Below are 13,330 nucleotides of genomic sequence, written 5' to 3' on the forward strand. Positions count from 1 at the left end.
TTTTTGGTTGGTCTTTGGATTGTTTTGACTTTCCCAGAAAGAAGCAAATTTACTTTTCTTGTGGAAAGATAGAGCAGTGAAAGAGGCACAATGGGTTTACAGTGAATTCATGGCCTTAATCCTATTAAGATAATAGCCTGGGGCCTTCTGGAACCTTTCAATGATGGCATACCTTATATTGTGCATCAGCCAACTGCAAACAGCAAACTTTAAAACAAGCTATCTGACATCATCTAATTGTACTCATAAGAGCCTAAGATCCTGGCCATTGCTTTTATTGTGATTTGTAAATTTGACCCTTTGGTTTCTGTATTCATGTAGAAAAAGAATGAGAGGACACACAGTATGGTATGTGTGAGCTGTTTTTTTTAATAAGAAAAATATTTGAAGCATAATTTATATTAAATATATAACTTTTAATGGTCAACTTTAAGAGTTTGAAATGTGTCATACTGGATTTTAATAAGCGTACCAAAGCAAGCCTACTATTGAACAAAGAGGTAATGTTTTTACACATAGTCACTTTACGGATCAAAAAGTGTTTTATGTGTACTACTAATGTTGAGCAATGAACGCAAGTTAAAATACAGAGTAATTTGTTTTTAGAGCATTGCTTTAGTTCAGGCTGAGCTTTCAATTTGTGCAATAAAGTCATCAGTAGCAGCTGACTTTAAATCCCCTTACATTCAAAAAGTAAGTTAGGGAAATCTGAGAGACCTTTAATTTCTGTGATACATTCTTCATATAATCATTCTCTCAGTGGTTATGTGGATTTCCATCTCCACCACCCTTTTTGTTCTGGTTTCTCATTAATCAAACTTGTGATGAATGTCTTTCGTCTTGTGCATCACAATGTCCTGTATATTCCACATGTCAGTGATGTGTGTCTTCTGGTTTGTGGCCTGTATACCCCTGGGGTTTATGTCACGTCTGCTACACCCAGATGTCAGGGATTGAAGCCAAACTGTCTCTGTGGTCTGCCACCAGTTGAATTTTGGCTTGTTGCCTAATATCACTGCACCATTTCTAACAGTAGCACCAGAGCAACACAACAGTTTATGCTGTCGTATATTCACTCAAATCACATGTCTGATCAATGTAGAAAATGTAGAAATCATGAAAGATGATCATGGTTTATTTCACTCAGAGAGAAAATACTGGATAGTTATACAATCTCAGAAAATGACAGCACTCAGCTATAATGTAGCCTTTCATTTAAGATACATCCTAATATTTTGATAAACAAGTGTGTGTGCATGTGTGTAATTATATATATATATATATATATATATATATATATATATGTTTGGATAAATTGGGCTTGTGTATTTTTCAGTATTTAAAGATAGAGCCACAAAATTCTATCGCAGTTTTAATTTATATGACCCAAATAGCATATTTTGATACTCCAAATGAGCTCCAACACCTTCAGAAGGCCTTGAATTATTGAGGAGCCAAGAGATCCCAGGCACTCTTCATGAATTACATTTTTAAAAACCTTGTTTAATCCAATGGCATGTTCATTAAAAACCTAAAACTGAGCATTTAGGAACTTTATAAAATGTAACCTTTCAGCAACATTCAATATTTAATGAGTTAAGTTGAGCCTTTAATCCATGGGCTTTGTTCAATGACCTTGTTGAAATGGGTAATATAAGGCAATGCAAAGAAAAAAAAGAAAATATTTTGCTGCCCTTTGAATAAACCATTTAATTCAATTCAATTCCATATCCTTTTCTACAGCCCAAAATTACAAATCACAAATTTGCCTCAGAGGACTTTACAATATGTACACATACAAGCATGTAGACATACCAGATATGTTTTATTAATGAAGGCTGCTTTTGGTTTCTCTTCCTCGCTTTAATTAGATGTAGTCAGCGAAAGCAAATCCACGACTAGTATTTCATACGAAGTTCATACTGATCCTAACCCCTCACCTGCCTTTTAGAGCTGTGGCAGACACATGCACCAGCACATTGTTGGTGTCTGACACTAGTCAGTTGTTTGTTTATTCAGCGTGATTTTGGTCATAATCAAATCAATGTAGCCATTGAAAGTTTTTATCACCATTATGGATATCCAATCTAAGGAATCTACGGAGGCAATTTTTTTGATAATTGTCGATTTGTAATAAAGTATTTTTTGGGATGGGGTGGGGTTGAATTTTTGCAGGCAGATCAATGAAAACAATCTATATTTTTCTACACAGAATAGATGAGAAAATATAAACTGTTGCAAACAAAACTAATGGAGGTTGAACCTGGGTAGAAGCAGTGCAGGTGGATTCCTAAGTTACCCTCAGGTTACCTATAAGAAACTAAATTCCAAGTGAGGGAGTTTAGTGGCATGCATTGCTGTCTGCCACACTGTCTTGTTTATGCTGCTTTTGGGAGATGGCAAAGTTGGTCATATTCATAGTCATTGCTATTCTGCTTTTATAATATTTATAAATTAAAGTTGACTTTCAGACAGTTAAAAAAACAATTAACTTCTGCCATTCACTATTCCCTTTTTCTCTATATGGGCTACACACATATACAAAAAAAAATCACGTAACTTTTCATAATTTTGCCAGGCAGACCCAAAGTCCCTTTTTGGATAGAATGTCATAAAAAAGAAAAAAAAGATTTTTCATATTTCTTATTATTAAATGACATAGCCAAGTCTGATTGTTCAAGTCTAGCCCATAGCCTACTGATTATGGAATGTCTTTTTTTTTATTGTTCACTTATTCTTTATTTTGTTACCTCTCTTTCCCCTCACTGCGATGATATGACTGTAAGATTGGCAGTCGAATCTGCTCTTGAGATCAAATCATCAAAAAGTCGACTATTTGAGGTCCTCCCTTCTTATTTTAATATTGTTTTAATCTTTTAGATACTATCCTTTATATATTTTTTGCCATTCCTTACTTTTTATACATATTCTATTCATATATATAGTAGATTAACATTTTTAAACATCCTCTAAAGTATGTCATCCCCATATTTTCACTGTGCATATTCAAAATATGAGTATAAGACAAATTCATTCTTGGAATCTTAAATCTTGTCAGTGTAAGGTCTTTGCTTACCATGTAAAAAAAAAAATCATGATTTGAGGAGTAAAAGTAAATCGGTTCAACCCTTCATAATATGCATAGTTATCTTCTTGCCAAATGATATATGAGTCTTGGTTTCTCTCTCTCCATCCCTCTGCTTCAGTTGTTCAAATGTATCCTGCTTCCAGTTTAAGCATTGTCAGTTGTCTTTGTTCTCTCTTGTATTTAGGGATGGCCCAAATACGTCTAGTCCTCAGCTGGGAGTCTTCAGTGGCAACACGGCACTAGAGTCGGCCTACAGTACCAGCCCGCAGGTCCTGATCAGCTTCCACTCTGACTTTTCAACCGGAGGGTTCTTCATTCTCAACTTTCATGGTGAAGATACACACTCTCACATACACTCTTACCTGTAGTATAAGTTTGCTCATATGTACGTTTACAGCATATGCAGAACAGTAGATTCACATAAGAACACTTCAGTAGAGGGAGTGATATTCCAAGAAACAAGTTTTTTTTGCTACCGTCTACAACGTAGATTTTTAAATATTTCTGAATGCCATCTGCATTTGCGAATACCAAACCAATTTTCTCAATCAAAATGACATCTTAATGTAGTCTCAGTATGAGTGTGGATAGTGCTTTACAGTTCAATTACCAGTTCCATAACTAGTGAATAGACAATGCCAGAAGAAAGAGCGAGAGTGGGATGCTAGATCATGGCCAGTTTAGTTCCTGCACTCTTTTCCATTTTGTTCTCTATTACTCCGCTACTATTCACTATTTGTTAGAATAAACAAGGTCATATCTCTGTTCCATCTTATGCTTTTCCGGTAATGTGTCTTTTCTTCCACTTTCTGAGGAATCCCTGTAGCTTTTGTTGCCATGATACAATCCCAGTGAGAAAGGGTGAAATTCTACACCTTGTTGCCCAGGGTGTGCATTGTTTTTATCTAACCTCTAACACCTCTTTCACATTTTTTCACTTTGCCACAGTAGGAAACCAGATTTCTCTCTTAATATGCAGGTATAGAAATAGAAAAAAATGCAGCTTCACTTGAATAATTAACTGACTGAAAACATTTCTTGGAGTATTAATTCACTGCTAAAGTTGTTCTGAAGATGCGTTCCCAAACCCAGTATCAAACATTCCCCGGTGCTAAATAATTAAAGATTGTTGTATTGATAAGCCCCGACGTTACTGGTGCTTTTTTATAAAAGGCATACATTTTCCCTCATAATAATCACACTAGCGCTCCCCCCCCCAACACTCTTTTCCCAAATAACAGGAATTTGGACTTAATTGTTTAAACATGTTTTTTTCCATTGTCATTTAAAGTACCTTATCAAAATGTTGTTCACCTCTCTCCAGCCTATCGTCTGAAGAAATGCCCTGCTCCCCCTGTTGTGGAGAATGCCGAAGTGATCTATGAAGATGAAGACTTCCAGATAGGTAATTATCTGGATTACTAATGATATGACACTTTGATACAGTAAAACATTGTTTTACAAGATCGTCCTATAGGTCAATAAAAGTGCTGCTGTTTAATTGATTTACTGCAGGAAAAAAACACAGAAATAATAACCAATAACCATAATAGAATAACATATAAGACCGTTTTACTGAACAGCATTTTTTTTCAAACAAATTATTTTGTACATTCTTCAAAATGAAAACGTAATCTCAACCTTGTCAAATTTGGTACATCTTTAAGATTAAAATGATTCTTACCTGACAGGACTGAAATCAGGCTTTTAGGAGTACATTATTCTGCTGAGTGTACATTACTCTAAAATACTCTACTAATGGGCAACATTACTGTGTACAGGACATGCATAATCTAACCATAGCAGGCCAACGTTAGTCTGTCATTGCTAATTATATTCTGCTTTATAAGTGAAGCTGAGCCAAATAAAAAATCAATTTTGACTACCACTGTATGTGTCGAACATTCATGTTATCCTTTATGTATGTATGTATGTATGTATGTATGTATGTATGTATGTATGTATGTATGTATGTATGTATGTATGTATGTATGTATATTTATTCTTCGAAAATCATTGAGTTAAGCTTGGCCAGTGCTTTTTTTTCTGTTTTTGTACTGTGTTGAAATGTTACACAAAATATGGTCTCCCAAGCTTTTGAAAAACATCTATTTTTGGATAAATAATCGCTTGTCAAGGTCTCAATTTTCCCTCAGCTCTGTATTATGTGATTTTCCTCAACACATCTTACTCTACGTTTGGTGACCTTTTAGATCAGCAGGAGCTGTACAGTTATTTAATAAAAAGCAGACATTTCATAAAACCTCAGCAAGATCAATTCACCTTGCCAATGGTTTGCAGAGCCTAGTAAACTGTACAACCATTTCTCTGCAGAAAACTCACATTTTGAAATGTCAACTTTTTATAAATTCGGAAAAGTTGGTTGATTTTTTGGGAAAGATTTGTTGATTTTTAGGATTTTTATTGTTTTTGTCCTTTTGAAGACACATTTAAAGTGCATTGTTCAAATCCCAGGGTAATTTCATATAATGTTCCTAGTAGGAAAAAGACATATACAACATTGATCTAAAGAGTTATAGTACTACACCAGAGTGGCAATTTATAAAGATGACGTCAAATAATTGCCACTGCATTACACCACAGTGGCACCGGGTTGCACCTGTTCACAGCAAGAGTGAAGCCATTCTCTGTGACAGCGTAAAGACCAAAGGGAGCTAGTTCTTGATAATCATACAAAGAAATTTCCCAAGCCCTCAGAAAATTGGAGTGAATGTACTGTGACTTTTAGTTTCACAAATCCTGGCAGAATGGAGTACCTCTGAGACAGCTTTGTTGTCCGTCAGTCTGATAGCCAATAATACAATCTGTGAATAAGTTCAAGAAATGGCTGAATGTTGTTGTTTGTTCTGTTCAACGATTTAAAGTCCATGCCCCACACTGTGAGCTCAAACACCGTAAGCCTCCCGGACACCGTTTGAAACAAGCATTACAACAACCTGACATGTGGTAGTTGCCTGACACTGTTGGAGTGGACAGATTCAAAGGTCTTGACACAAGCAAAGGCGGTAGACCTTCACCCCTATAATATATAATATGTTAAGCCTGTCAAATGTTGCCTCCTAAAATGGATTAACAACATGTTAACTATTTCGGATCTATCTACTTACGGTAGTGCATTGTTCAAAACTTTAAAGTGCATTGTTCAAATCCCAGGGTAATTTCATATAATGTTCCTAGTAGGAAAAAGACATATACAACATTGATCTAAAGAGTTATAGTACTACACCAGAGTGGCAATTTATAAAGATGACGTCAAATAATTGCCACTGCATTACACCACAGTGGCACCGGGTTGCACCTGTTCACAGCAAGAGTGAAGCCATTCTCTGTGACAGCGTAAAGACCAAAGGGAGCTAGTTCTTGATAATCATACAAAGAAATTTCCCAAGCCCTCAGAAAATTGGAGTGAATGTACTGTGACTTTTAGTTTCACAAATCCTGGCAGAATGGAGTACCTCTGAGACAGCTTTGTTGTCCGTCAGTCTGATAGCCAATAATACAATCTGTGAATAAGTTCAAGAAATGGCTGAATGTTGTTGTTTGTTCTGTTCAACGATTTAAAGTCCATGCCCCACACTGTGAGCTCAAACACCGTAAGCCTCCCGGACACCGTTTGAAACAAGCATTACAACAACCTGACATGTGGTAGTTGCCTGACACTGTTGGAGTGGACGGATTCAAAGGTCTTGACACAAGCAAAGGCGGTAGACCTTCACCCCTATAATATATAATATGTTAAGCCTGTCAAATGTTGCCTCCTAAAATGGATTAACAACATGTTAACTATTTCGGATCTATCTACTTACAAAGTAAACATCTTAAAAGGCATCAAACCTTATATAACATTTAGAGAGTTATTGGTTTCTGTAATTGTTACTCCTGTCTGTACTAGCTGTAATAAGATCCAGTCTTTGCACTAATCAAATGTAATTGATGAGAACAATGTGCAGCACTCAGCAGGGACCATTTGAGGATATTCTCCTTTCGTCTTTTTAGTGCAAAATATACTGGATGTGTGAGTATTAAAAAGAACCATCAGTGGTGATGGTAATTGTTGAAATAAACTCCCCAGTGCGTACTTTATTGACCGAGAAAGCTGATTTCTCCTGCTGCAGAACCCTGCTGACTGGGCCAATATGTACCAGGATGCCTTGCACGCGGGCGAGAAGTTTGCTACGTCTTATAAATAAACAAGATAAACTCACAAAATCTTCTCGGACCTTAACAGAAAAAATACAACCCTACACCTTCTGAATTCAATTTCTCTCTTACACCAATTAAACATGCTTATTTGCATTGTTAAATCTAACATCCTCTGCACTCATATTTTGGATTTCTATTTTCACTGTTGGAAACGTGGCACCAGCAAAGAGAACAAGGACATTTTTACCAAAAGCTGAATTAGCACTCTGTTGTTATTTATACCAAGTACGTCACTGTCAGAGCACTGGTATACCGAAGATTTTGCAGCTGTGCACCAGAGACACAGAGAACATCATTAATATCAGCAAGTGTTTTAAACACTATATATCTATCTCAAATAGTTAAGATAAGGTTGATAATAGGCACATTTTGCCTTTAATAAAAAAGCAGAATCAACCTTTTAATTTGATTTGCTCCAGGGTTTTAACAGAAACACTTGTTACATGTATAATCTGTGATGGTCTAATAGGGTTTTTATTATTTTCCCGTGTCAGGTGATATTGTGAAGTACCGCTGTTTGCCTGGATACACATTGGTCGGAAAGGCGGAGCTGATGTGTAAACTAAATTCCCATTTGCTTTTTGAAGCCCCACCCCCCACATGTCAAGGTAAGGCTACTCCTAAACCACAATGATATACTGTATACCTTATGTGCATATCTATATGAAAATTATATTGTGATGCTGAATCAAAATGGATTGAATCTTAACTTGTTTAAACATTTTCCTCATCATGTGTCTGTAGAACAGAAATGTATGTATATTTCAACACTGTAGAAGAAATATTAACTTGATAATGCTATATTAGCTCTTATTATGTTAAAAACTGTCAAAACACGTTTTTATTATAAAATAGCACCCCGGAGATTAACAGTCTTAATCAATACAGGGTGAGATATCATGACATTTAATTAAACTCCAAAACATCCGGATCATTCATTTCCGTAGTGTAACTTGAGCCGTCTTTATGTTCAACCCTCCCAACCAGGTAAAGACCCACATTTTTCCAGGCCCCTAATTTTGTTAGATCAAAAACAAAAGTTTTCTCCAAAGCCACAGGATATTTATCATACAGATGTTTACACAGGCTGGAAGATACTCCACATAAATAGTAAGCTGATATTGAAGTATGAAATTGATGGAGATCCACTTTAATCCATAGTCCTGAAAAATATATTTTACAGTATATATATATATATATATATATATATATAATTATTAACAGATCACATCTCCCACCCATGCTAATGTTCACATAAATTAAAGAGTAAGGTTCTTGTGTTTTATGATGATGTTAATACAAAAATTAATCCTACTTCTTCCGCTGCTGCTACCCACAGGTTACCAAATATTTCCAAGTCAAGATGAAATCTATTATAGAAGATACATGCATTGAGACATGTCAGAGAAGGAAAAGCACAGGTGGAACAAATTGGGTTTTGTCCCAGTAAGCCAAGCCAGTATGCACAATACCAGGACCCTGGAACTAGCTCTCCTAAATGGACTGCAGTTGTTTTTAATGCTATTAAATTACATGAGTTCTTTTGCTTCTATGACATGTCAAAATGTCTGCTGCCAGAAATTCCCATGAGGCAGAAGAGTCAATACATCAAAACACTTTAAAAAATATTAAATTGTTGTGCCAAGGTGAATCAAAGTTTTCAAAGAGTTCTCGAAATCAGCAGAATTGCAATCCCATTGGCACTGACAGTCCTAGCGTTGCATGTTGAAAATGTTGAATGAAGACGAAAAACTCTGTCCGCTCTTCATAACCCTATAATTCAAAAGTTGTAGAATATGTTTCCTTACTAGTACAGCAGTTGATTTTGGCATGCATTTGATGTTTCATTTTAAGACGGAAGGAGACCTCAGGAAAGAAGCACTTTATATTCTCAGTTAGCAGCATTAATACATTCACACTCGGAAGTGGTGGTTGCAGCTCCTGGCATTCCTGAGACAACTGAATTTTGATTTGAATTTCTATTTTGAGGAAATTATTTTCTGTGGTGAAGAGATGCTCAGCCTTTACCATCATGTGGGATGAACAGAGTGTCCTTTCCATTATAAATCAGGAGCAAAGGAAACCAGCACTCTTCTTAGAGAACATGCAACCAAAGTGCTTCCCCACACAAAAGCAGAAAGATTTGGAGAGGCTTCCAGTGTCCTGTGCTTGTGCTCAGGCCCGCTAATGAATGGGCAGAGAAGATGGGCATGTGGCTTTGAGATTCTACCCATTCTGTTTTAGCCCCAACATGACCCCTAAGGCATGCAAAAAACTTGTATGAATCATACTTTTTCAAAGGTGCGCTCTTTTTGCATGTGTTTTGGAGAAAGGATACAGATAAAAGAAGCGGGCAGGTAAACAAGCATGGAGAGATGGATGGAAAGGACTCAAATTGGGAAAGAGTTGCTAGAAGCTAGAAATGTACAAAAGAAAACTCTGAGAAGTTTTCACTGTTTTGATCAGTCTGACTGGCTTTTGTCTGTTGCCTTTCCAGCCCAGTGCCCAGCCAATGAGGAGCGCTCTTTGTCATCAGGAGTGATACTGAGCCCCGGGTTCCCTAGTAATTATCCCAACAGCCAGACATGCTCCTGGCTTCTACATATGGTTCAAGGTACAGTGTGTGAAGATCGGATGCAACCAGTTTGTGTCTAGACTGCTTTTGTATGTGTCGGGATGTATTTCTTTTTTTGCGTATCTGTTTGGGTGTTGTACAGTTGACTGTTTTTTATGTACAATTTATGGAAGTGCTGATAATGTAAAATACAGAATGTGTCAAGTAATACTTTCAAGGATATGTGTGTGCATATATGTATGGACATCTGCACTTTGAACATAAATATGTATAAAGGTTTGTGCATGACACCCTTCATTCGAGAGTGAAGTATACTTTATATTGCATATTGCAGGTTTTTGGACGTGTTTGTAAATTATTTTGGTTGTTTTCCAGGTTACACCATCAATATCTATGTAGAGATGTTCCACAGCGAGAAACAGTTTGATGAACTGGAGATTTTTGATGGTATGAAAAGCTTTATCTCTCTCTTTTTGCTACACCTACACTAAGACACATACTGTGTCGTCGTCCCCCCCCCACCCACACACACACACACACTCACATGTAGCTTTAATTCTTGTTTGTTTATGAAAAGTAGCACAACAGTTAATAAGATGCACAACACTTAATTCTCATTTGCGGTGTTGGGAATCTTCCCCGCAGGAGTTCCAACTAGCTTGTGTAACAGTATATTTGAAAGCGCGCAGATGAGATGTGTGTGTGTGTGTGTGTGTGTGTGTGTGTGTGTGTGTGTGTGTGTGTGTGTGTGTGTGTGTGTGTGTGTGTGTGTGTGTGTGTGTGTGTGTGTGTGTGTGTGTGTGTGTGTGTGTGTGGAATTTAACCTTCTTCTTCTTTATTTATTCATTTTTATTTACATAGTATATTAAGAACTTTATATAACTTTATAAAACTAGTGATAACTAACTGTTTTGTTAGGATTTTTGCCAGGATCAGAATATCGGTTCTTCAATTTAGGAGACCCACTCACAGGGCCCACAGCTTAGTAAAACAAACATAACATCCAATCAAAACACTAAAAAGAGCTCACTTTCTTTTGAAATATGTGATTTGTATTGAAATTCACAAACAGCGATGAGCATATATAGTACTAATACCCAATGTGTATCCCGCTCAGCTCTGTCTATTTGTAACTATCTTGCCTGGTCCTAAACAGCTGTCTTTAATGTTGCTGACAGCAATGGCATCATTGTGGAGTAGTCGGCTGTAACTGGAGGTGTTTCTGAACTAACTTCAGGCTCCAGCCACTGCTTGGTTCAAACAACAGATACTAGCACAGGTGGTTGGTTGTAGTCGATAAACCTGAGATGAAGCTAAACAATATGTTTCAATCAGAATCAGGTACATCATCTAATTTCGAGGTACTTTGCAACTTAATGATGCTGTCTGCTTCATGAGCTGCATGTTACAGAAACAATAAAACACATTCTGACTGCAGCATATTGTTCATCACCGTCTCAGGTTTATTGGAATTTGTGAATTTCCTGATACACTCATATGAGAAAAGAAAGTCTGCCCTACACACATAGTCCACTAAACACACAATTGGAAATATAAGCCTATACATGAGAACATACAAATATACATTGTGCTGAGTACTAATCTGAAATGTCATTCACTTTTTTCTCTAGGATCCTCAGGGCAGAGCCCTTTGCTTGTCGCTCTAAGTGGTAATCACTCATCTCAGCTGAACTTCACATCTAAGACAAACCAGCTCTACCTACGATGGTCCACTGACCATGCAACCAACAAGAGAGGATTTAAGATACGATACTCAGGTACATACAATATCTTTCATTTTTAATCAATGCACTGTTTATCAGCTGGTTATGTTATTGTTAGAATGTTATATGCAAAGTCAAACACCAGTTATCTTCTTATCTGTTAAAGGTCAAATTTGTACCCACATTGTCCATTGCTTTCTGTAAACACAGCATATAAAATTCTTGATTTTGAATGAATGCAGCACAAATCATGCTTCATCTGTGCCTGTCTGTGTCAGGCCTGTGACGTCTGTGAGCCTCGGTAGACCAAGGTGCATAACAAAGCGGATGTGTTGAGAACAGGCTGCATACCCAGTTTATTAGCTAGGGGTTACGTCCCCATGTGGGGTCCAAATGCTCTTTGCTGAATTCAAGAGTAGTCCCGAACACAGCAAATTAATAAGCAAAGAAGAAGAAAAAAAAACAGAGGGCAGGGTCCCTGCAGAAACACTGCCACACTCTACTAGTGAGCCATAAGTAATTATTAAGAAATATTTTTTTACCTGTCTATACTTTGTTTTTTCGGAAATTGTTGCATATTATAGCTTCAAAGCATAAAGGCAAGGCTTGGTATTGAATATAAATGTGCTTTACTTGCATGTCGGGGATGAAAGCTACAACCTTTTCACACAAACTAGAAGATGAGTCTCCTACCATTTCAAGAAAACTGTCAGCTGTCTTATCTGCTTTATCTCTGCTTTCACACTAATGAAATCGTATGCTGTGTTGAAAAATCTTCTACTAATGTTGGCTGAAGAGATTTGTCTCTAATAGCATGAATAATCAACCCCTACACCTTTCGTATCCTGAAAATGAATTGATGCATCAAGGATGTAGGTACCTGAGCCATGATCATTTAGAAGACACCCCTAATGGGAATCGTTCTTTTTATTGCATCAGGCTAATTAGGAATTAGAAAATCCACTTTGTTAATTTGACTGACTGTGTTTCAGAGTGTATAATCTGCATCTATCTACAGGTTCTCGCCAACATTGTGGTGCTCTGATCATAAGCTTTGTTCGGTTGGGGTTGTGAGGTTTTTCAGCTGCTCTTCAATCAGGGGTTTCAACTTGTGAAGAACTTGTTGAAGATGACCAGCAATTTCAGTAATAGAAAATACAATTTCACAGAGAGACTGATCCCGTTTGGACTTGAGAGGAGTGTGTCACAAGGTCGGTCTCCTTGCTCTATATATATGTGGTATATTTTAGGCTGTGTTTTTTATCAGCAGTGCGCTGTTTCTTCCCCATGGGTGTTGTAGTGCCCTGACAATGACAGCAATACAGAGAACAGAAATGTATAGTTGAGACTTTTAATACTGTATACACTTACCATACAATGTTAATTATCTGTGAGCTTTATGTTGAAGCACACCATACACATATTGTACAGTATGTAAATGTGTGTTTATTAGTTGCTTACAGCATAACATAGACTTTTTTATCGAAGGGCTCATTGAGAATTAAGACTTGGTTTTAGGGATAACGTAACAATTAAGTTTAAGGCTAGAGTCAAGGGAATGTATTATGTCTATGAGATGACTGTGTTGCCTACGGCTTGGGCTGTAACAATCACTGCTGCATTTTTCTTATCATTCTTTCCATGTTCAGCTGTGAAACGACCTTGGATGCATTGTTCTTAATGATATTATTTTTTTATATCCACTGACCTTTCTAAAAG

General features: G+C 36.9%; 1 protein-coding gene across 1 annotated transcript in view; it reads left to right on the forward strand.

Annotated features, from left to right (window-relative positions):
- The window catches only part of LOC129105835 (CUB and sushi domain-containing protein 1-like), a 357,039-nt gene that overhangs the window by 304,622 nt on the left and 39,087 nt on the right, over positions 1–13,330 (forward strand). The window contains exons 47-52 of the mRNA XM_054617046.1: positions 3,273–3,418; positions 4,413–4,493; positions 7,807–7,920; positions 9,810–9,926; positions 10,263–10,334; positions 11,519–11,665. Of these exons, the coding sequence (XP_054473021.1) occupies positions 3,273–3,418; positions 4,413–4,493; positions 7,807–7,920; positions 9,810–9,926; positions 10,263–10,334; positions 11,519–11,665 (677 nt within the window). The remainder of the gene's footprint in view (positions 1–3,272; positions 3,419–4,412; positions 4,494–7,806; positions 7,921–9,809; positions 9,927–10,262; positions 10,335–11,518; positions 11,666–13,330) is intronic.

Source organism: Anoplopoma fimbria, chromosome 2 (genome assembly GCF_027596085.1).
Source record: "Anoplopoma fimbria isolate UVic2021 breed Golden Eagle Sablefish chromosome 2, Afim_UVic_2022, whole genome shotgun sequence".
Classification (NCBI taxonomy): Eukaryota; Metazoa; Chordata; class Actinopteri; order Perciformes; family Anoplopomatidae; genus Anoplopoma; species Anoplopoma fimbria.